General features: G+C 38.4%; 1 protein-coding gene across 2 annotated transcripts; it reads right to left on the bottom strand.

Annotated features, from left to right (window-relative positions):
* Positions 1-1,233: 1,233 nt before the first annotated feature.
* ZC3HC1 (zinc finger C3HC-type containing 1) lies at positions 1,234-22,885 on the bottom strand. 2 transcript variants are annotated; one of them, XM_074193702.1, is made up of 10 exons: positions 22,704-22,885; positions 20,478-20,589; positions 16,521-16,671; positions 15,513-15,596; positions 11,438-11,565; positions 9,322-9,476; positions 7,208-7,451; positions 6,294-6,506; positions 4,434-4,640; positions 1,234-1,628 (listed from the first exon to the last, which is right to left on the bottom strand). In XM_074193702.1, the coding sequence occupies exons 1-10, from the start codon at positions 22,847-22,849 to the stop codon at positions 1,560-1,562; spliced, it is 1,509 nt and encodes a 502-aa protein (XP_074049803.1). In that variant the 5' UTR covers positions 22,850-22,885; the 3' UTR covers positions 1,234-1,559. The 2 variants fall into 2 exon arrangements, with proteins under 2 accessions (XP_074049803.1, XP_074049804.1); XM_074193703.1 differs by lacking the exon at positions 4,434-4,640.
* Between the last annotated feature and the right edge of the window lie 1,866 nt (positions 22,886-24,751).

The raw sequence follows: 24,751 nt of genomic DNA, 5'->3' as shown, positions 1-24,751 counted from the left end.
CAAGGGACTAAAAAGGAAATGGTTCATCCTCTAGAAAACAACATGTTAAGATGTTAATGGAACGTTCATACCCTTTGAGAGAATTTAAAGTTAGGAATATAACCCAGGGTAGTGATGGCAGGAAAAAAGACTAAAAGCAGCATTGTTTATGGTAACAAAAGTATTGGGGACTGTCTAAAAAAAGGTATAAATGTAAGGGGAAAAGTACTGTATGGTAAGAAACAATAAATAGGAAAAATTCAGAGAAACATTGGAAGTGATGCTGAGTGAAGAAGGCAGACCCAAAAAAACAGTAAACAAGATGCTTGTCACAATATAAGTAAAGTCAACATGAAGAAGCAACAAAACTCTGTTTAAATACAGAGTTCAGTGTTAGTATGATATTATCAAAAAGGCAAAATTTTTGTTAATAAACAATGGGTTATTTTTCAGGATTGTTTGGGTGTTTGTTGTATCAAAGCAAAATGATTCCAATTTTTAAAAGAAATTCACAATAGTGAAATTTGAATGACAAAGGCTGGCCCCCCTGCTTTGCAAAATTGGGTGGTATAGGAGTGGAACACTGCATGATAGACTTCTTTAATGTGTTATCTAGTTTTGCTGAAGTTTTTCCTCTTTTTTTTTATTCTTTGTTATAAGAGATGCTTGTCTGAGAAGGAAAGTGGGAAGAAAGCACTGGGGAATGTAGATGATGTAAAAACAAAATATAGCAATAAAAACAATTTTAAAATATTCACATCAAAAAAAGGAGATGATTCAAATATAGAAATAGGTTCCTGGAAAAGGCAAGTCAATAACTTTTATAGAACAAAATAGGAAGCCTACAAGAAGTTATGGTTTAGGGATGAAGCTAGGATCATAGGCTTGAAGAGTGGAATTGGAGTTTGGACATAATTTAGTCTCATGCCCTCATTTTATAGATGATAAAATTGAGCCCCAGAAAGATTAACTGTCTTGTACACTATTACACAGATATAACTATCAGGAGCTCATAGTGTCATCTCAAAGATCAGTCATCTTGTCCACAAGGTGATTTTCATTTCCCTAGGGGCCAAGACAAATTATAAACCTTCTATTCATGAAATTTATACAAAACAGAGGTAATTAGGCTATGCGGTCTACCTGGATCAGGATGGTTGCTAGAGCTGGAGCTAATGAGAAAATTTCAAGTCTATATTTCCTTAACATGGAAGTCACAACTCAGGAAAAAGACCCGCACTGAGAAGTAAGAAAAACCATAATGAAATTCTTTATTTCTCCAAATATTTCTTCACAACCTTGTTCTGAATAGTCTTATTATTGTAATACTTTTTAAACCAAAGTAGAACCCCCTGAAGAATGCCATATTCTACTCATCTCCAGTCATGTGGATAGAGGTCTGCTCAAACAGATGGATGTGGGTGACATTTATTCCTTTTTACAACAGGTTGTTTTCCCTTAAGATTAAACCAGCTTGCAAAAAAACCCTGTTAGTATCACTGATCCCAAAAGGATTCAGGTTTTCTTGTCCAGAGGGCATATTTCTTTCTGCTTCTCTCTATGAAGGGGAAGGAATGTTTTCAAGATGAACACATAGACTCCCATTGCCGGAATATTCGGAATACTTTTCTTGATTTCTCAGAGAGACTCTATGGGATGAAAAGATGAATAATGGAGATTAGTTCCTTTCATAGGGACAAAGAGTGATATAGCCAGTGAATTTCTTCCACAAACCAAAGTTATACTGTGCCCAATTTGAGTACTCAACATTTGGTTAATTGTTGGGGCTGAAAGTTAGGAGGGAGCATAGGGAGCAAACAGAATGCCAAGTGGGAAATCAGAAAGCCCAGCAGGTTTAATTCTACCGCAGTCTCACTGAAACTGCAGCTATTTCCCTTCCCAGTGAGTCATTCTCATCCATGTCTATGTGTCTTTACAGGCATCTGCAAAAATGACACCAGTGTTCTGCCTGGTAAAACATACACTGGATAAGGGCAGGGCCTCACAAAAATAGCTGATCAAGTTAGTTCTGTAGAATCTGTGGACAAGGGAATAAAGTGAATTGGCCTTTATTAAGTCAAACCTATGGCTGGTCTTTATGAGCATCATGTTTAGACTAACAGAGCTAATAAAAGAATACCATTGTCCCTGGATCACACCAACCAAAGGTTTGAAATTTCCAGAAACAGTGTTACAGGCTGACAAAGCAATGCCACTAAAAATGACACTGGCAGTGACTCAGATTTGGTCTTGATTGCACTTGAGAATCATAACATTTCAGACATAGAAAGGACCTCAAAAGTCATCTAATGCAATCCCTACCTGAAAAAGTTCCCCTCTACATTTCCAACAAATGATCACCAGAAAATTAAGAAAAATACTTATATTCCATATTGTAGGGTAAAATATAAACAATATGCATATCTGACAAGCCACAGATTCTTAAGGTCAAGCTAATTCAATTTATAAAATAGGACTTTAGGCTATTCATAATTAGTCTAATAGGTGCTTGCCTGAAAGACGGTTACCATAATAGAAACTAGTTGCTAATAAGTAGGAAACATAGACCAAAACAAAGAAATGTAGTGGGGTGTGATGAAATGGACAATGGAATTAAGAGTCAGAAGACTTGTGTCCAAATCCCAGCCCTGCCACTTGCCACCTGTTACCTTGGGTAAGCCATTAATCTCTCTGGGCTTCATTTTCCTCATCTGTAAAATGAATTTAATTCTAAATCCTATGGTCCTCCAACAATGAAATCAAAGAATCGTAGAACAAGAGGGGCCCTGGGGCAGCTAGGTGGCACAGTGAATAGAGCACCAGCCCTGAGTTCAAATGTGACCTTAGATACTTAATTAGCTGTGTGACAAGTCACTTAACCCCATTACCTTAAATAAAAAAATTAAAAAAACAAACAGGAAGTACCCTCAGAGAAGTCATTTATTTCATTCAAGCCCTACAACCTTAGGGACAAAGTGATTCCCTAATCTCTAAAGGTTAGGCCCTTTTGTGAGAATACTAAGTACCTCCAGGGTATTCACTGTCCCTCTCTTATACAGCTTTCATTGTTTGGGCATTTTCTGTATATACTGTTTAAATCTACCTTTCTGTAACTGCGACTCATTAAAAATACAGTCATGAAACCATTTTCTCTCATGGTGAAAGGTAATAGATGGCAATTTTAATAATTTCTACAGAATCCTTCACTGAAAATGGAGGCCATTTTTCTTGGGGATAGGATAAGCAAATAGTGGTATGGAGAGAGTTGACATGGTTTGTCTTTATCTATGATATATATTATTGGGAACAAATATTTAAGACCCCCAACTCAAATATAGAAAAACAAGACAAATAGCAATATTTTTGTAAAAAAAAATTTTCTGAAGAAAATCAAAACAATGCAATTTCAATTTAGAGGAACATTGTTCATAGATCTATTAAGGCCTATTATGATTTTTTGAGGTTTGGTTTCTCTCTCTCTCTCAATACATACTTGCAATAAATTCTGGTTTGGCATGTTAGTGGAATTGTTTTGTCTCCCTATATTAACACTTCCTGGAAATATTACCTGTTTATAAGTATTATTTTGTCTTTTCTACAGAGACAGATTTTTGTAGGAAGGTCAGAAACTATTTTCTCCAGGCTTTATAATCATCTACTTTGTAAAAAAAAAAAAACCTAGGTAATGAGATGGCCTTAATTGCCATTATAAATTCTAAAATTTCCAATTTTTATATATAGAAAGAGCGCATGCATTTTGAGTGTTCCCCCCACCCCCACCCCAGAAGTTTTAATGGATTTGCACTCAATTATTCACACTTGTTTCCTGGGGATAAGGATATAATCTGTGACCATGGAACAGAGAGAAGTTAACTGTCCCATATGAGGAATGAACTCATGACCTTGACATCATAGCACAGTGCTCTAAACAACTAAGCTAATCTGCCAGGTTCTCAATTGCAAGTGACAGCAAATAATGGAAGGAGCAGCTGTTCTGCAACACAAGGACAGAGCAGCTGGATGCTCATCTGTTTCTGTACTTCTTTTCGAATTGCTGGCAATTCCAGTTGGAAATGCAGAGATTTAACTGGAATCCAATGGATGACCACTCAATAATTTTTTTTTTTTTTTTAGGTTTTTGCAAGGCAAATGGGGTTCAGCAGCTTGCCCAAGGCCATACAGCTAGGTAATTATTAAGTGTCTGAGGCCGGATTTGAACTCAGGTACTCCTGACTCCAGGGCAGATGCTCTATCCACTGCGCCACCTAGCCACCCTGACCACTCAATAAATTACAGAAATTCAATCATTTTCTTTTTTCTCCATGATGAAACTAGACACAGAACAGCTCAGTTAAGAAAGCTATAGGCACTCAGGGGCTATTTGTAGGACTTGTCTCTACCATTCTCATCCCATACATACACATGATCAAACAGATCAGAAACACGTTTCTCACCGTTGAGTCTGTATCAGCTGGCAAGTTAGACTGTCTATGGGTCAACAGGATGTGCAGCACAGCCTTCCAGCCTGGTTCTGTTGGTATGCAGACATCTAACTCATTCTCATTATTCTCTCTGGCTACTGCCATCTGTGTGCTATTGACCCAGGGGCACCAGTCTCGGTGCTGGGAAACAGGGTCAAAAATGCTTCTGGCAGATGTGTCCTAGGTAAGGAGGGGAAAAAAAAATGAGTATAAGAGACTGGGAATGCTACATCAATAATAAGAGGCACTACTAAAGTTTCAAGAGAAGACAGTAGCTATTGGTACTCAAACCCTATTGTCATCTATTTGCCTAAAGGTACTTTTCCCACTTCCTTCACATTTTGCCAATATCTCCTTCCTCATCTTTCCTACTCCCTCATTCCTTACACTGATACAAACTAGATCCATTTATCATCTGTCCTTTTCTCTCCTCTCCTCTCCTCTCCTTTCAATCTATACTTTTTTTTGAAACACACATGGCTAAAATATTTTTTTTGCAAGGCAATAGGGTTAAGTGGCTTGTCCAAGGCCATACAGCTAAGTAATTATTAAGTATCTGATGGCGAATTCGAACTCAGGTCCTCCTAACTCCAGGGCTGGTATTTTATCCACTGTGCCACCTAGCTGCCCCTAAAATTTTTTTTTAAGAAAGATTTTATTTTGAGTTTTACAATTTTTCCCCTAATCTTCCTTCCCTCCCCTCCACCCCCCACAGAAGGCAGTCTGTTAGTCTTTACACGGTTTCCATGGAAAACATTGATCTAAGTTCAACGTGATAAGAGAAAAATCATATTCTTAAGGAAAAAAATAAAGTTTAAGAGACAGCAAAATTACAAAAGATAATGTTTTTTTTTTAATTAAAGGTAATAGTCTTTGGTTTTTGTTCAAACTCCACAATTCTTTCTCTTGATATAGATAGTATTCTCCACAGTGGATACCCCAAGATTGTTGCACTGATGGAACAAGCAAGTCCTTCAAGGTTGAACATCACTCCCATGTTGCTGTTAGGGTGTACAGTGTTTTTCTGGTTCTGCTCATCTCACTCAGCATCAGTTCATGCAAATCCTTCCAGGCTTCCCTGAATTCCCATCCCTCCTGGTTTCTAACAGAACAATAGTGTTCCATGACATACATATAACAGTTTGCTAAGCCATTCCCCAATTGAAGGACATTCACTTAATTTCCAACTCTTTGCCACCACAAACAGGGATGCTGTGAATATTTTTGTACAAGTGATGTTTTTACCCTTATCATAATCTCTTCAGGGTATAGACCCAGTAGTGGTATTGCTGGATCAAAGGGTATGCACATTTTTGTTGCCCTTTGGGCATAATTCCAAATTGCTCTCCAGAAGGGTTGGATGAGTTCACAGTTCCAACAACAATGTATTAGTGCCCCAGATTTCCCACATCCCTTCCAATATTGATCATTGTCCTTTCTAGTCATAATGGCCAGTCTGGGAGGTGTGAGGTGGTACCTCAGAGATGCTTTAATTTGCATTTCTCTAATAAGTAGTAATTTAGAGCAATTTTTTAATATAGCTATAGATCGCTTTGATTTCCTCATCTGTAAATTGCCTTTACATATCCTTTGACCATTTGTCAATTGGGAAATATGCCTAAGATATTTGATCCCTTCCTTCCAAAGTAGTTCCTTTCTTGAAGCCTTCCACAGAATCCATCCTAAAATTTATACTTAATTGACTTATTTAATTATATTGTATTTAGGTTTAGATCCAAAGTCTACTGAAGAATTCAAATTTAATTCTAAAGGCTGAAAAGGACTTCCAGTAATTTACACTATATAACTGTGAAATAATTCCAACAGACCTACCGAACTGCTAGAAGAACAAAGGCGTGCCCGCTTGGCTCTTCGGTGAGGGCTAGATGGCACTTCCAGCCCAGTGCTATCTCCCTGCCCCATACTTCGGGTCACTGGGCGACTTCTGGTGCTAGGGCTGGCAGCCTCTGGCTCAAGGCGATCTATAGGACTGGAACAGTCCCAGCTCCTTGTTCGGGAGATGATGAGACCTGGACTCTTTTCAGGCTGAAGGGAGGACAGGAAGAAACTCTTCAAACATGATAAAGCAGGCTTAATCTAGGGCAAGGGGTCTATAAACTTGTTTTAAAATTTCTTTTCTGTTTTTCAATATTGTTTTCTTTATAATCCTGTGAATTTTATATTTTATTCTAAATGAGATCCATAGGCTTCACTTGACTGCCTAAGGAATCCATGACACACAAAAAATTAAGACTCCCCGATACAGGGAATTACTCATCTAACAAAAAGAAATAGGATCAAGTTCATTACTACTACTTTTTTTTTCACCTTGTGGAATTTCTTTCAACAGTGGGTCAGAGCTAATGAGTTTTTTTTTTTTAGGTTTTTGGCAAGGCACATGGGGCTAAGTGGCTTGCCCAAGGCCACACAGCTAGGTAATTATTAAGTGTCTGCGACCGGATTTGAACCCAGGTACTCCTGACTCCAAGGCCGGTGCTTTATCCACTATGCCACCTAGCCGGCCCCGCTAATGAGTTTTTCAAAGAAACATTAGATTTGAAAAAAAAAAATTATGAATTTGGTCTCTTTTTAGCAATGATAATATAATACTGTGAAATTGTGAGATGAAGCTCACTCGTTTTAGGAGACTTTAAGCTTTCTCCTCTACCCAGAAAATCTGATATTGAAAAGAACTTTTTGATGCATCCCTTAACACTACAGGTAGATAAAACAATAAAAGTTCATACTTGTTCAGAGCCTGGGGAAAATGTGGCATCCTGGCTGCGTGTCATCATTCTTCGTGGAGACACTAAAGCCAAAGGAAAGCGCTCTGGTCGCCCATCAGGAACAGGAATAGGGCTGCTCATCAAGCCAAAGGAAGCATCCAGATCAGCCAAGGCTGACTCAATCTGCTGAAAGCCCCAAAGGCCCACCTTTCTCATACAGTGGGAACAGGTGATTAGAGAAAGTTGCATGGACTCCAGGGAAGAACTGAAGATTGAAAACGGAAGGAAAGAAAACTGTATGAAAAGGTAACATCTACATTCTATTAGTGTGTGTGTGTGTGTGTATTTATTAAATGATATCAAAAACTAATAAAAATCTCTAGAATTGAGTTCTCCTTGTTCAAATGACAAAGATCTCAAAAAGGAAAATCCTGCCTACCTCTAACCCTAGGATCTTAAATTTAATATTAGGATCACATGTTCCCAATATTGTTTTCAAAACTAATACCCAGAGATATCTGAGTGATCACTATAACTGATGTAAGGATCCCCAGCACCTAAAAATGCTGTTTTGTTAAAATAAAATAAGATCAGAATGAATAAAGGAAAAGTAAGAAGAATATTCTGAAGGGAAAGAAGAATTTAAGATTACTTTGAGAGAATGCAGAGAAGAGTTGATAGTATTGTGGGGAATAAGGACTCCACTGAATGTTGAGCAAAAAAGAAGCTTAACTATTCAGAAATGAAGGTCTCTCAAAATTTTTCCAGATGCCAGAAGGGGTCTCTGAACAAAATTTGAGAATCATTACTGCATTCTGTTTTCAAGGTGGTCTTACAATTTATATATTCCTCTGGCCCCTCATAAAACTTTTATCTTTCAAATTAAAAGCATATCTTAAAACCCTGTAGTCAAAAGAAAATGTTTTAAGTAAGTCAAGACTGGATCTGACAATCATCTCATCTCAGAGGGAGTCTGTGCCAAGCTGAGCAGCTGGAACGGAAACAGCAACCCGGGAGCTCAGAGTACTCCAGCTGGCATTTCTTTGGTCGTTTTATCAATTAAAGTGATTTTGTTCCTTACTAAGATTAGACAAGGGATTCCGATGAATGTTGCATTTGTGGGCACACAGATTTCCAGGTGGCTACTGTGGCTGCAGCAGGCAGAAGCAGACAAATTAAAGCATGGAAGCCAGGCCTTGGGGTCCTCACTTTGGTCTTCTTGTTCCTTTACTCTGCTCTTCTATTTGGGCTTTCTAAGTTTCAATATTTAGATAAATGGTCAGTACCCTCTCCTTCAGTTTGGTCAAAAGAAGTACTACAGAATCAAACCAAGGATATCAAATATGGCATTTGGTCCTATGCATACTGTGAAATGGAAGCTAGATTCTTTATTAAAGAGTATTGAACTTGCAGTCAAGAAGACCTCATTTCAAAACCTGCTGCAGACACTGGCTATGCAATCCTGAATAATTCACTTCAGCTCTTATCAATCACAGTTGCCTCAACTGTAAAATAGGGATGATAAAGAGAACCTACCTCATAGGGTTGTAATGAAAATCAAATAAAAAATGTTTTTAAATTTTTGGAAACCCGAAAGACATTGCCTTTTATCCTTATCTTACAAATAATAGAAACAATCAATTTATTGAATCAAATTCAACTTGGCTCTCATTTTCTACTTTGGTTCCTATTTCTCCCCTTCATGCTACCTGTATGATCCCAAATAAATACTGCATTCACTGAATTTATATCAGTGTCTTTTTTTAAGTCTGTGTTCTCCACACTGCAGGGTGAAGGGCTTTAGAAGTATTATAATAATGCCATATATACTTAACTGAATCACCTTGCAATCACTTTGCACTGCTTTGCTCAATAGTCAGAGATTATCCCCCCTTCTATTACAGAGAGTCAGATTTCAGAAAAATGTTCAAAGAATTACAGTCTACTGTGAGAAGAGCAGACCACATGTGGAGATAGTTTAGAAGTTTAGAGAGAGGATATATCCACTGGGAAGTCCCTTCTAACTCCTATACCCTTTTATTCTAATGCAGAGTATCACTCCCCCCCCCACTGCCTCTCAAGAGGAGGAGGAATGTGTATTCATATATCACCCCTAAATTGAGTTTGCCACTAACCCACAGGACCAGCCACAGAGAGCCAGAATACAGGCAGTGACGTGGACTTGGATGTCGGATCCCAATTTGGTTGGCACTTTCTCCCCATCACTTCTGTGCTCAAGTTCATCTTCAATCAGGTGTAAAAGAAGGCTGATCTTGTCCTCAGTCAGGCACTGAAAAGAAACCAAAGTTTAAAAAAACAACAAAAATTAAAAAAAAAACCCTCAGACTTAGGCAATCAGCAAGGAATTTTCCAAGCTGTGTGTGGCCTTGCTGATTAACAAACATGATAGCATAATGATAATAAGCAAACTTGGTCCCAGAGAAAAGCTAAAAATTGCACCATATATCCCTTTCTTTTCAGGGCTATGGGTGTAGAATGTTGCACATATAGTCAGATACAGTTAACATGTGGTTGGTTTTGCTGAGCTTTTTTTCCTCTCGTTTTAAAATCTGTTACAAGGAATGGCTTGTGGGTAGGGAAATATATGAAGATGAAAGCTATAAAAGACAAAAAATATCAATGTAAATGAGATTTTTTAAAAATAGCTCAGCAAGGGGTGGTTAGGTGGCACAGTGGATAGAACACCAGCCCTGGAATCAGGAGTACCTGAGTTCAAATCCAGCCTCAGACACCTAATGATTACCTAGCTGCCCTGGAATCAGGAGTACCTGAGTTCAAATCCGGCCTCAGACACCTAATGATTACCTAGCTGTATGGCCCTCGGCAAGCCACTTAACCCCATTGCCTTGCAAAATCTAAAACAAAAACAAAAACAAACAAAAAAAACTAGCTCAGCAATATCTTTTTTCTACAGTATTAATTTTTAAATCATTGATTATCAGTTTCTTTCTGAAACTTATAAAACTTCAGTGTCAAATATCAAGTATCAGTCATGTTCTGGAATGGCCAACAGATCTGTTTTTTGCCCAAGAATAGAATCTGCCATATGCTAATAAAGAATACTGCCCCTGCTAGAAACAGAAGGACATTCCTAATCCACACCAACTGTAGAGGTGAACAGTTTCATACATCAAGAAGAGAGGCTGATCAGGAATTAATCTTTACATAGCATCATAAGAGTGGTCATAAGGGACAGGAAATACACAGCTGCAAAATGAGCTAAAAGAGAGCAAAATATTTCAAGATTTCCTTTTGAGAAGGAAGTTTTTATCTTCTCTTTTAGCTTTGCATTTAGACACATCAAGGGAGAAAGGAAGGAAATGGTTTATTCAATAGTCAAATAAATTAGAGAGGCCATGTAGTATAGTGGACAACCACTGGACTTTGAATTAGAAGACCTGGACTCAAGTCTTGGCTTAATTACTAGAAAGTTATTTTCAGGTCTCTAAAACAATCCTCTGCACTACCTGCCTCATAGGCTTGCAAGGAAAGCACTATCTAAATTATATAGTCCTAGAGAACATGAAGCTAACTAGTGCCAAGTAGTTTTAGTTTACAACAAAAAAAGACTGAATTATTTAATATGAAATTTTCCTAATGATGCAAAATTAGAAACAGTTTATTAAATACCTAAATAGCCTATTGCAGGTATACTCCATTGAAAAAGCCCTCCCCTTGACTGACAACAAAGAGGTGGACTGGCCTATCCATGACAATATGAAATGTCTCTATCTTAAAGAACTCCAGGGGCAGCTAGGTGGCACAGTGGATAGAGCACTGGCCCTGGAGTCAGGAGTACCTGAGTTCAAATCTGGCCTCAGACACTTAATAATAATTACCTAGCTGTGTGGCCTTGGGCAAGCCACTTAACCCCATTGCCTTGCAAAAAAACCCTTAAAATAAAGAACTCCAGTCTACAAAATGACCAACTTCCAGAGAACTGATGATTAAGCATGTTATCTATCTCCTTAAACAGATCATGGACTCAGGTGCAGGAGACACATTTTTGGACATGATCACTGAAAGAATATGACTCAACTATGCAAATGTTACAGGTTTTTTTTAAATTATTTTCCAATGGTAGGGGAGGGAGAGAAACGGTGGTGAAGGGAGAAATTTGTTCACTGAAATACATTAAATCACATTAAAAAGAAAACTCAAAGCAGTATGCATTATGTATGAATGATTGCAATAACTGAGTTCAGTGTATGAGAACTAAGGAAAATTTACCATATTTTTCAAGTCATCAGGTTTCAGGGAAGGCAGCTGCAGGTCCAGGTGACAGAGGCTTTGAAAACGATCTAAGAACTCATTAAGAAGGGCAACAGGCTCATCCAATAGTAAAATTCCAAAACGATCTATGGGGGGAAAGATAAGAAGTGTTCCCATTTGGCTTTTACTGTATTCCTTATCTCTTTATCTTTAATACAACCCACCCCCTTTTTGATGTCTGAGGTCAGGATGGAACCATTTCTCTTAGGTCCCTCTCATTTACATGAGCTACATTTTACAAGTCTGGTAAGGCTAAATACTAAAAGCTAACATTTCTATAGCACCTACTATGTGCAATAAACACCTTTCAAACATCATCTCCTTTGATTCTCCCAATAACCCTGGGAGGGAGGTTCAGTTATTCCCATTTTATGGTGAAGAAATTGGTGATAATGACTGGCCCAGGGTTACCAAGACACTAAGTACCTAATGGAGTTGTTTTTAGGTCTTCCTGGCCACAGGTCCCACACTCTAGCCACTGTCCCACTCAGCTGTTTCTTAGTTGTGGGGCTTTCACAACCTACAAAGCTGAGCTTCCTAAGACCTTGTTTTCTGGGGCAGATGTACCTTTTCAATTCTTTCAATTCAATTTAATTTCCTTCAAAATGGACAATTTAAAAGTGAGTAAGCTCAAATTGGGTCTATTATAGCACTGGAGCTCCACCCATTAATACTATTGGCAATTTTATGGCCTCCAAGGGTTACAGAGTCAAGGAATGGAAAATCAGTAAAGAAAGCCTGACTAAAAGAGCTGTCAAAATCACTTAGTTCATGAACAGCTGTTCCATTCAGTGTCTAAATGAGGTTTCCCAGAACATCTAAAATTCACACCAAATTTTCATAGCTAGCACATTCTTGAGCTCCACATGAACTTTTTTCACATGACATCTGGAACATAACTAGACTGGGGGGGGGGGTGTAAGAAAAGGAAGAAAACTGTCTAAAGAGCCAAAATGAAAATAACTAGAATTTGTGAATGGGATGGTATTGAGCCACAAGATGACATGTGAAAAATATCTGCATACTCATCAGTTGCTATGTAGAATCATATTCCTGATGGGGAAACTAGATTAACAAATAATGCAAATAGACAGCAATTTGAGAAGGAAAAAACAGGGTGAAAATAAGCCCTCTGCTGTCTGGCTTCTGACTATATCACTTCACAGAGCCTGCACTCTTTATATTCCTAGCTGTGGCTGTGCTCTCCTGGCTATGCTCTGTCCTGGTCCCTTTCGGCATTTTTTCCCTTGCTGTCTCACTTCCTAATCTCATTGGTATGGATGAGCTCATCTCTCTATCTAGGTCTTGTTTCTCTGCTGAACTCATCCCCTATCATCAATTATCTATCAGACATTTCACATATTAGCATAAGTCCTACAAGTATCTCAACTTAACACAACCAAAACATAACTCATTATCATCCCACTCACCCCATTCCCATCCTACCTTCTCTATTCTGTCCTCCTTCTAGTTATTCAAACTTAGCATTATCCTTAGTTCCTCATCCTACATACTTAATAAGGGACATTTTACTTTTCTATAGAAATATAAGTCTTTTTCTTTTATAAATGTACCCTTCTCTCCACTTATAGTCACTATCCTAGTACATGTCCTTACTGTCTCTAATCCAAACTACCCTAAACATGGACAGGATTTTTCTAAAACTCAAGGCTGACCACATCCTAGTCCTCTGATAAAACTCTTACCCTCAATCACCTCCAAGATTGAATAGAAACTCTTCTATATGGCACTTAGAACTCGTCTCGTCCCTATCCTACCTTCCTAGCCTTATGACATAGAAATTCTCCCCTTCACAAACTCTAGTTAAGTCATTTTTATTAACCTTATTTTTCACACTCCATCTTTCTTTACAATAGCTGCTTCCCATGCCTGGCATTTACTCAATTTCCCCCCTTCCCTTCTTGAATTCTTGTCCTTCAAGACTGCACCAAGCACTACTTACTGCATCCAGTTTTTCTTGTTCTCCCCAGCTAACTTGGCCTCCAGTCTATCAGGTTTACCTTATATTTTCTTTTTATGTGATATGGACTTAGGTTCATGTTGTTTCTGTCTCCTATTTACCTTAAAATATAAACTTCTTAAGAGCAGAGTGTGTAGATTTTTCTTTGTATTCTCAGCACTTAACTTATAATAGGCATTTTAATTGATAGTGGATTCTGGGGTCAGAAGGACCTGGGTTCAAGTTCTACCCTTGACAGACATAGACTTGGGGGCAGCTAGATGGCACAGTGGATAAAGCATTGGTCCTGAGGTCAGGAGGACCTGAGTTCAAATCAGGTCTCATACTTATATTACCTAGCTGTGTGACCTTGGGCAAGTCACTTAATCTCATTGCCTAGCAACACACACACACACACACACACACACACACACACACACACACACACACACACCCTGCCCCCTGACACAGACTGTGTGATCTTGGTTGGTGATTTAACCTCTCAATGCCTCAGTAACTCTTTAAGACTGTCAATTGCAGACACTTCTCCTAGCTGTATTATTAAAGGAAACTTGGTCACCAAAAGTTTCATTCACAAATGAAATCAGTGTTCCAGATCAAACCCCACCCCTCCAAAACCCATAAGACTATTTATAATTTTTTTTTTAGGTTTTTGCAAGGCAAACGGGGTTAAGTGGCTTGCCCAAGGCCACACAGCTAGGTAATTATTAAGTGTCTGAGACCGGATTTGAACCCAGGTACTCCTGACTCCAGGGCCAGTGCTTTATCCACTATGTCACCTAGCCTCCCAAGACTATTTATAAATTAGGAAAGAAATAATGTCTTGTTTGAAAATTCATTTTCCAATGCAGATACTCCATCACTTAAACCAATTCATAAAACAAGTACTCTTGTCCACTGGTACACTAAGTAAAATGTACAGAAATATTGACTGGTCTTGGTGGGTTACTGAGATGCATCCCCTCAAAAAGAAGAGCAAAAACAGAAAGTAACAGAATAGAATCTACACTGCCTTAATTTGAGCAAGGAATGAAAAAATATTTGGAGACAAGGATGCAGAATTTGAAGTTTCGAGAAAGAAGAGATAAAAAATAAAAGAGTTAAAATAACTGAGTTCCCTCTGAGATTCTTTTCTTGGTAAGCAGGGACACTAGAAGTTACAAATGCAATTCTAGTGATGATAAAATACTGATAGAGCTCCTTGAATGTTTATTCTCAACTTCAGAAATAAATTTTGCTGAACTCTGAAACTGGAAGTTAGCTCAACAGTATATTTCCTATACTTGGAAGTTGAAAGAATGTAAAAAAACACCATACACTACAAATTACTCACCTTTTAGCTTTCGAAAGAGTTCCTTTTACACAAGTTATCTTTTCTTAGTCCCCAAATGAACATCAGAAGTTTTTTGGGGGTTTTTTTTTTTTTAGATTTTTTCAAGGCAATGGGGTTAAGTGGCTTGCCCAAGGCCACACGGCTAGGTCATTATTAAGTGTCTGAGACCGGATTTGAACCCAGGTATTCCTGACTCCAAGGCCAGTGCTCTATTTGCTGTGCCACCTAGCTGCCCCTCATCAGAAGTTTTGACTGAAGGCACTGAACAGAAACTGTTCATATGTTCCTTTTAACTACAATTTTATTGTATTAACAATTTTCTTAAATAAGTAAACCATTAGGAAGAAATCTTTACTATAAAAGCAAATTACCCTATATGTATTTACCTATAGCATGTTACCTATGCTTTTTTTCTTCATTCTGGTATTTTTTTGTGTTGTATTGAAGTCCTACTTCCTCCATTCCCTCCCTGGTCAATCCCCAACCCTACCACCCTCTCTTTTTTCCCAAATGGAAGGTGGAGGAACCTGAATGTACAGGCAGAAGTTCCTGGTTACACAGAAACCCCCAAAGGAAGTCCGGGGCAAAGGATCCTCTATCTACGCTTTCTATTCAAAGCAATACTTAAGATAGGTAAGTCTTTTAGAGGGAAAAAGTGATGACATGAGGAAGATGCTGACCCAACTAAATGGCAGGTGGCTGGTCTCAGGAACATGTACCTGGGCAGGGGCTGTCTGGCCAGAAACAGAACTTCTCATGAGCAGTACACAAAGCTTTCTTCAGTTCAGCACATCTTTCATTATCTGAAACCAACATCAAAAGCAATGTATTTATAAACATTACAAAGGTACATATAATCTTTATTAATATTTTAATTTACTTGTGGACTATTAAATATGCAGCCAATGCTCAAGAGCCAAAAAAAGTGCATAAACAAGTAAATTGAAAAGAATTAAAAAAAAACTCAAAACACATTTTTCACTCCCAAGTATATTCTATATTACACTAATCCTATATTAAGTATACAAATGGGGACTTTGTTAGACTATCATTGGGCAAAGGAATGCTAAAAATGTACACTAGAATGGGGGAAAAAACCCTTATTAATACCCCAGAAGAATAATCCTAGAACACTCTATTTATTCCCTACTACTCTGAATACTAACACTTCAAAAACTCACAGAAGGGGACAGCTAGGTAGCAAAGTGGATAGAACACTGACCCTGAGTTGAAATCTGGCCTCAAATACCTAATAATTACTTAGCTTTGTGACCTTGACAAGTCACAACCCCACTGTCTCACAAAAAATCAACCCCCCCCCAAAAAACCCCAACCCACAAAAAAAGAGTGGGGTCAATGGGGATGAATGTGGTAACTGTGAACAAGTAGTCAAGGATACACTTAAATACAATTAGGTATAATCAATTCATCTACTCATGAACCAAGAGAAGTGGCAGATCTTTTAAAACATTTCTAAAATTTTTATACTAAACCAGGTCAGCTAGTAGATAGAGCACCAGCCCGGGAGTCAGGAGGACCTGAGTTCAAATTTGACCTCAGATACTTAATAATTATCTAGCTGTGTGACCTTGGGCAAGTCATTTAACCCTGTTGCCTTGCAAAATCAAACAAACAAAAAAAGTTTACATATCCTACTAAGAAAGTACCATTTCCCCATGTGAACAGATATGGAAGACAGTACTGCCATCTGTTCACTTCATACTTACATCTGTCAAAGTCAAACACAGGCTGAAGGCTGGCGCACAGGAAAGCCTGGCAGCTTGAACATTTAAGCATGTCACTCTCAACTGTGACCCAACCATACTTTGCACAGACCAGAGGAGACAACTCATGGGGTTTACCTGCCCATTTCAAGGAGTTTTCATGTTAAGGAAAACATTAGGAATAATTTACTTCACACTTCAATACTTTAATGACATGTGATTTCATCAGTGTTTCTGTTCCCTCCACTGATTCAGATATGCAAAATCTTTGAAAGTTTCCTGTGGAGTGGCTAAAAAAAATTAACCTTTAATCTAAAACTGTGTTAAGTCTCTATAAACTAAGCTATTATGTTTTTGCTTTTTTTCATAGTTCATTCACACCTTATTTTTATTTAATTTAATAGCATTTTATTTTTTCCAATTACATGTAAAGACAATTTTCAACATTCATTTTTTGAAGGATTTTGAGTTCCAAGTTTTTTTCTCTCTCCTATCCCCCTCTCCAATACTACAAGCAATCTGCTATACATATGCAATCATATACAACTTATTTCCACATTAATTATGTTGTGAAAGAAATTGTACAAAAAGAAAAAATCTAAATGAAAATAGTATGGTTTGCAGTACATTCAGATTCCATCAGTCTTTTTTCTCTGGATGTGGATAGCATTTTCCATGAGTCCTTTGGAATTGTCTTAGAACATTATATTGCTGAGAGGAACTAAATCAGTCCTACTTGCTTAATTATTGTTGTTACTGCGTACAATGTTCTCCTGGTTCTGTTCACTTCACTCAGCATCAGTTCATGTAAATCTTTCCAGGTTTTTCTGAAACCCACCTGTTCATTATATTTTATAACACATTACATTCATATACCACAAATTGTTCAGTCATTCCTCAATTGATGGGCAACCCATCAATATCTAATTCTTTTGCAAGCTAGTTTTCAGACAACAGTCTATCATTATGTCCATACTTGCAGACTTTCCCCACTGGTAAAACTTAACAGGGTTTATGCTCCATTGTCATATTCTCCTTAGCATAAAAGATGATATCCAAGCTATAAGACACTGCAATAAGACTTTAGTGGAGCACTACAAAAATTTAGTTAAGATTTAAAAACAAAATCCAAAAATTCAACTACTGGAACGAGGGCTTCCTATCTGACAAGGATCACTGGAAGAACTGGAAAGCAAGCAGTCTATTTTTTTTTTTAGTTTGCTTTTTTTGCAAAGCAAATGGGGTTAAGTGGCTTGCCCAAGGCCACACAGCTAGGTAATTATTAAGTGTCTGAGGTCACATTTGAACTCAGGTCTTCCTGACTCCAGGGCTGGTGCTCTATCCACTGCGCCACCTAGCTACCCAGCAAGCAGTCTTAATGTAGAAAATTATATTTTTAAAAAAGACTACAGAATGGACCCTTGTTTGGGGTAAAAATTAGAACCAAAGAAAGGCTCAAAAAGGTCATTTCTAATATACAAAAAGTTTTTACATAAACAAAATCAATGTAATTAGAGTAAGAGAACTGTGGTTGTTGAGGAAAAATCACATCAAATATCTGTTTGATATTCAAGATACATAGGAAACTGACAAAAAATATATAAGATCAAAAGTCAATCATTTCCTGAACAAATAAATGATCAAACAATATGAACAGTTTTCAGAAGTTTTGCCTATCAACAACAATAGGGAAGACTGCTCTAAATAACCAAAAATAAAAGAAATGAAAATAAATCAAATGTTCCACCAAAAATCTGAAACTGGTAAAGATGAAAAAAGATGGGAAGAGTAAATGCTGGAGGTAGAGCAATGAATACTTGCACAAATATCCCAAAAAAGTCAAAGACAAAAGTGAAATTCTCATTTATTTAAGATCACAAAAAACTGTAAACATAGTTGGTGCCCATAAAATGATTCTGTTTTAAAATTGGTGCAAAGTGAAGTAAAAAAGAGTCTGGAGAATATGACAACGACATTGCTAAGATATCAGAATTCAATTCATTGTGATGACCAATCTTAATTCCAGATGACTGATGAAAAAAGCCTTTCTCTTCTCTGGAGGAAGGTCATAAGTACAGAATGAGACCTCCTATCAAACATGATCACTGTGTTGGTTTATTTGACTTCTTGGACAGTGACATGACAGACCACATTGCATCTGCTACTGTGAATCAGTCTCAAAAAAGCTTCTGATAAATGATAACAAACAGGAGTGTTGTTTTGAAAACTCTGGCCACCACATTCTCTCTTTGCTGCATCTTGGGACCAAATATCTAAAGAAAATCTATGAATCTGTATTAAAAATATCCTAAAATAATAGGGATTTACAATGCATATTTTTGTATTCATGTGAATAACAGCAACCTAGAGTTATTAAAAAAGATATACATGGTGTCATAAAAAGTGTAGTGTAATTTTAAGCTATTAAAGTTTCAATAAATACTAATAATAAATAATAGCAACAACAACAACAACAATAATAATAATGAGATATGCAGGACGTCCAAAAAAAAATCTTAGTGCAGTTTATTAGAGCTACTAAAGCTTAAATAGCACTAAGACTTTGAACACCCTGATGCTATTATTCAGATGAAAAAAATGAATATTGAATTCCTACTGCTATTAACTGTTTGGGGACTCTTTTAATACATTCTATAAAAAGCTTGAAGCATGCTGAGAGGAAAACTTCCCACTATTCAGGGCACTGGTTAATTTTTTCTCCCAATTGCTCTTTTATTTTTCCAATTACATGTTATGAAAGTTTTTCAACATTCATCAGCATTCATATGCATATTTTAAGTTACACAATTTCCTTCCACCCTCCCTTCCCACCTCTCTCCCCTCAGCAACAAATAGTTTGGTGAACATTGTTATGCACATTGGTATTTAACATATTTACAGATTAATCATTTTCTGTATGAGGAATTAGGATTAAGGGAAAAGAAAAAACCATGAGATAGGAAAGAAGAGAAACTTTTAAAAAGTGAATGTAGTGTTCATTCATAGGTTTTTTTTCTATATTGTTTTGTTTTTGTTCCTCTGGATAGGGATAGCATTGTCCATAGCCTGTCTCCTAACATTTTCCCATCTCTCTGAACAGCTGAGAAAAGCTGCATTATCAAGGTTTATCAACACACAATGTTGTTGTTCATGTGTACATTGTTCTCTTGATTCTGCTCCCTTCAATCAGCATTAGCTCCTGTAATTTGTTCACTGGTTAATTCTTTTTTTTTTAATTTTTAAAAATTTAAAAAAAATTTTTTTGCATTTTTTTTTGAGGCAGTGGGGTTAAGTGACTTGCCTAGGGTCACATAGCTAGGCAATTATTAAGTGTCTGAGGCCAAATTTGAACTCAGGTCCTCCTGACTCCAGGGTGAGTGCTCTATCCACTGCGCCACCTAGCTGCCTCCATTGGTTAATTCTTAATAGAATAAGGAGGGATATGAGAAGACTAAAAATTACTGTAAGACCAGGAAAACTGACCAAAAGGCTTGAAAGAGAATTTAGATATAAAGGTTAGAGAAATTAATCAGTCAGGAAAAAAATAAAACTATGGAGACTTAAAACTGATTAAATCAGACAAAAGGTTTCCCCTTCCCCAGATGGTGATGTAGTCTTTATTTCTATTAAGGAAAGAAAAAAAAGTAAATAAAAAGGCTTTATTTGGCAATTAGATTTTGTTGTATAAGTATAAAAAAAATATAAAAACTGAGGTGGGGGATAGGAATTGTGTTTCTGAAGAATTAAAGCAGCAGGGGCAGCTAGGTGGCACAGTGGATAAAGCACAGGCCCTGGAGTCAGGAGGACCTGGGTTCAAATCCGACCTCAGACACTTAATCATTATCTAGCTGTGTGGCCTTAGGAAAGCCACTTAACCCCATTTGCCTTGCAAAAAAAAATAACCCTAAAAAAAAGGAATTAAAGCAGCAAAGCTCACACTGAATAACCTTAAAAGGATATAGTAAATGTTTCCACTCTGTTAAAGAAGGCCTCTTTGCTTGTAGATTCAAAAGGAGGTGGTTCTGCTTGAGGTGATCCATTAATTGATTGGGACAAGGCAGATGTATCCTTCCTAAAAAACAAAGTGACAAATCTGTAAAAATATTCCATCTTCTTGCCTCCAAATTTTCTGCTATCCAGAATGATTTTCCAAAAACGGTTTTCGTCATATTGCTCAAAAACATTTGAGTTCCTGTCTACAAGGGTCTTAACCTAGAACCTATGAACTTATCAAAAACATTTTCTGATAACTATATTTCAATATAATTGGTTTCCATTGTAACCCAAAATATTTTAGCTTACACATTTGACAACATTTTACTACTGGCTCAGGAATGACAACCACAAGTTCTTTTAGTTCTTTGGGATGCATTTTCTTTGATCTTAAGTAACATGAACCAATCAAGAGCAGTTAGGTGTTTTTTTTACTATATTCCTCCTTATTTTGGATTTCAAATCTCTATTAGCCACTTATTTTATCTTTCTAGTTCAAAACTGACCAAAAAACAGGTAAAATAAAACCAGAATGGCTCTATATTCCCTCAGCACAGCAGACTGAAAAGACTGATAAGCCTTGAGTCAGTATACCTACATTTAAATTCTGCTTCAAAAATTTCCTAACTGGGGTGGCTAGGTGGGGAAGTGGATAGAGCACCGGCCCTGGAGTCAGGAATACCTGGGTTCAAATCTGGCCTCAGACACTTAATAATCACCTAGTTGTTTGGCCTTGGGCAAGCCACTTAACCGCATTTGTCTTGCAAAAACCTAACCAAAAAAAAAAAACTTCCTAACTTATCAGCTGTGTGATCCTGGGTAAAGATAATCACTATTTCAAATTCCTGTTTCCTTGTCTACACACTAGGGAGATGGAGAAAGACACTGTTACCTACCCTCTGAGGTTGTAAGGATCAACTGAAATATCTGTTCAGACCTTGCATAAATTTTAAATATTTATTGTCCTAGTCACCCTAAGCAGCAGTCTTTTCCCAAGAAGGTTCCTCCATTATAAGTTATTTTAGCATTGCTGACAAAATTCAGCTCATTCTGAATTTTGATATTATTAACACTAATATAATGTATTCTGCCATAATCTTACATCATGGCTCCGGCTATCTACCTTCACTTCAATCTTTATAATCTTTTTTGTTTTTTTTTAGCTTTTTTGCAAGGCAAATGGGGTTAAGTGGCTTGCCCAAGGCCACACAGCTAGATGATTATTAAGTGTCTGAGGCCAGGTTTGAAGTCAGGTACTCCTGACTCCAGGGCCGGTGCTCTATCCACTGCGCCATCTAGCCACCCCATACCTTCATTTTATAGATGTAGAAATAAGATGCATTGTGTGTGCCTGTAGAAGAAGGAACACTCAAAAGATTTGGTTTTGAATCCAGTCTCTGGGCAAGTCATTGGTAACTCTCTGAGCCTCAATTTCCTCATCAATGAGATGGGGTTGTATTAGATGGATTTTAAAGTTCCTTCCAGCACTTGATTCTTTCTAGAATACTTTGAGTTCTTCTTCGCCTCCTTTATTTCTATATTATACTGATATGTGTACCTGTTATATTCCCCACGGTCCAATATCAAACTCTTTCAAAGTTGAAACTTTTGTCTCTTTCTTCTCAGAGCCGACTATAATTTAACTGCCAACAGAGTCCCTATTAGGCATATATTGTAATTTCTCTGTCATTAATTTCAACTTAGATCAATGTATAACATGGAACCAATGTAAAGACTAACAGAATGCCTTCTGGGGGGGGAAGCAGGAATGGGGGAAAATTTATTAAACTCAAAATAAATAGAATCTTTCTTTAAAAATAGCACGTTTTGCACTGAATGGACAAAAATCCCGTGAGCTCAGGGGGCACCAACTGCTCCACGCAGGAGAGGCAGGCCTCGGCTGGGGCTTCATTTAACAAGTAAATGGGGGGTTCCGAAGCCGCCTGGGCCCGCTTGCCGCCGCCCCGAGCGGCGTGGGAGCCAACGCTCGCCCTGGCGCCCCGCACTGGCTTCCCGCCTCCCGCTTCCGGCTGCACCTGCTCGTCCCCACTGCCCCCCGCGCCCGGGAGCCCGGGGAACGCTGCAGCCCCGGCCCCGGGGCCCCGCTCCCGCCCGCCCGGGGGCCGCGGGGCGGCTCGGGGCTGCGCCGGCCCCCGGGGCCCGCCCCCTCCCGGGCGGCCCGGGCACACTCACGCGTCGGGCCCTCCGTCTTCGGGGGCGATGCCTTCGTCTATCAGCTGCCGGATTTTCTGGGGGGTCACCTCCGAGGAGCGCACCGCGGAACCCCGACTTTTTTCGCCTACGGCGGTAACGGCCGGCGCGGGATTGGGCGCCTCCATCTTGGTCCTTCCCCAAAGTGTCCCCCGCCGGGTCCTAAAAGCTCGTGCACTTCCGTTCCGGGCGTCTCCGCGCCGCCTCGGGACCGTCCTGGAGCCGGAGCCGGAGCCGGAGCCGGAGCCGGAGCCGGAGCCGGAGCCGGAGCCGGAGCCGGAGCCGGAGCGGGATGGGCGGGACCCAGACCTCCAGAGGCCGGGCTTCTTGTTAGCGGGCCCGTCCGCTTCCAGGTTTTTCTTTTCTTTTTTTTCCTCTTTTTTTCAAGGCAACGGGGTTAAGTGACTTGCCCAAGGCCACACAGCTGGGTAATTATTAAGTGTCTGAGGCCGGATTTGAACCCAGGTACTCCCGACTCCAGGGCTCGTCTGTACCACCCAGGCTACCCCTGAAAAGATGCTTTTGAGAGTTTCTTGATTGAACCAGAATCGAATGGGAGGAAGAGAGTGAGCAAGTTTATAGCTTTGAAATAGAACTGTGCTTTTCCTGAGGCTCCTGGGCGGGACACAACATAGGACTGAACTTGAATTTGATCTCAGTTTCTCCCAATTCCAGGCCCAGATCTCTTATTCATTATGCCATCTAACTATTGTTTTAAGTTCTGGGGATAAAAAAGGTCAAATAGGAGCAGCTAGACAGTGCAGTGGATAGAGCACCAGCCCTGGAGTCAGGACAACTTGAGTTCAAATCCTCAGACAATAATTGTCTAGGAAGTCACTTGCCCCATTGCCTTAAATAAATAAAAATTTAAAAAAAAAAAGAAAAGTCAAATAATTCTCACCCTCAAGGCGCTTTAATTGTACTTGAGAAGGGGTGGAGGGAACAAGCTGTACAATAGATAAATAAAAAGAGGATACTCTTAGCACTTGGGGAAACTAGGATAAACTTTATGTAGTAAATGGATCTCAAGCCTTGAAGAAAGTTGGGAATGCTAAGAGGTTGAGGTAAGAAAAATGTGTGTTCTAGGCATAAAGGGACAATCTGTAAAAAGGCACAGAAATGGAAAAATGGAATGTTATATATAGGTATTGCTATTTTTTGTCCTGCATTCTCGAAGACCAAAGCCGTCAGGGTGATGATACTGTGATATGCAAGTGAATTGGATTTAATTTTTGCAATTATGTGCAAAGATAGTTTTTGACATTCATCTTTTTATAACATTTTGAATTCTATATTTTTCTTCTTATCTCGCATGACAGCAATCTGATATAGATATTGCATGTATACAATCATGTTGAACCTATTTCATATTAATGTTATGAAAGAAGAATTAGAGTTAAAGGGGAAAAATATGTGAAAGGAAAATAAAAATTTTAAAAAGTGAACATAGTATGCTTTGCTCTGCATTCAGAATATTTTCTCTCTGGATGTGGATGGTATTTTCCTTCACAAGATTTTTAAAATTGACCTTGATCACTCAACTGATGAGAGGAGCTAAACCCATTACAGTTGATCACCTCAAAGTTTTGCTTTAATGTGCACAATGTTCTCTTGGTTCTGCTTATTTCATTCAGTATCAGTTCATGCAAATCTTTTCGGGTTTTTCTGAAGTCCAGGCACTCATTTCTTATAGAATAGTACTCCATTATATTCATATATCAAATTTATTCTGCCATTGCCTAATTGATGGATATCCCCTCAATTTCCAATTCTTTGCCCCTCCAAAAAAAACTACTATAAATATTTTTGGACATGTGGGTCTTCATTTTTTATGATTTCTTTGGGATACAGACCTAGTAGTGCTATTGCTGGATCAAAAATTATGCACAGTTTTATTTCCTTTGGGCAAAGGTGTATTGGATTTAAGTGAGGGGATACTATGCAAATAAACCAGCCTAACTTTCTCCTCCAGAGTCATCAGAGATCAGATATGGTCAGATATGGATCAGAACTGTACATGGCCCTGGATG

Source organism: Macrotis lagotis, chromosome 7 (genome assembly GCF_037893015.1).
Source record: "Macrotis lagotis isolate mMagLag1 chromosome 7, bilby.v1.9.chrom.fasta, whole genome shotgun sequence".
NCBI classification, from domain to species: domain Eukaryota; kingdom Metazoa; phylum Chordata; class Mammalia; order Peramelemorphia; family Peramelidae; genus Macrotis; species Macrotis lagotis.
This window is presented reverse-complemented; position numbering and strand designations above follow the sequence as displayed.

Coding starts and splice junctions, on each gene's coding strand:
- ZC3HC1 (XM_074193702.1), bottom strand. CDS start 22,849: ATGGAGGCGCCCAATCCCGCGCCGGCCGTTACCGCCGTAGGCGAAAAA. Junction 9,477..11,437: donor CTGATGACTTGAAAAATATG/GTAAATTTTCCT, acceptor GTTTCTTTTCAG/TGCCTGACTGAGGACAAGAT. Junction 4,641..6,293: donor TTTGTTCTTCTAGCAGTTCG/GTAGGTCTGTTG, acceptor CTCCTTACCTAG/GACACATCTGCCAGAAGCAT.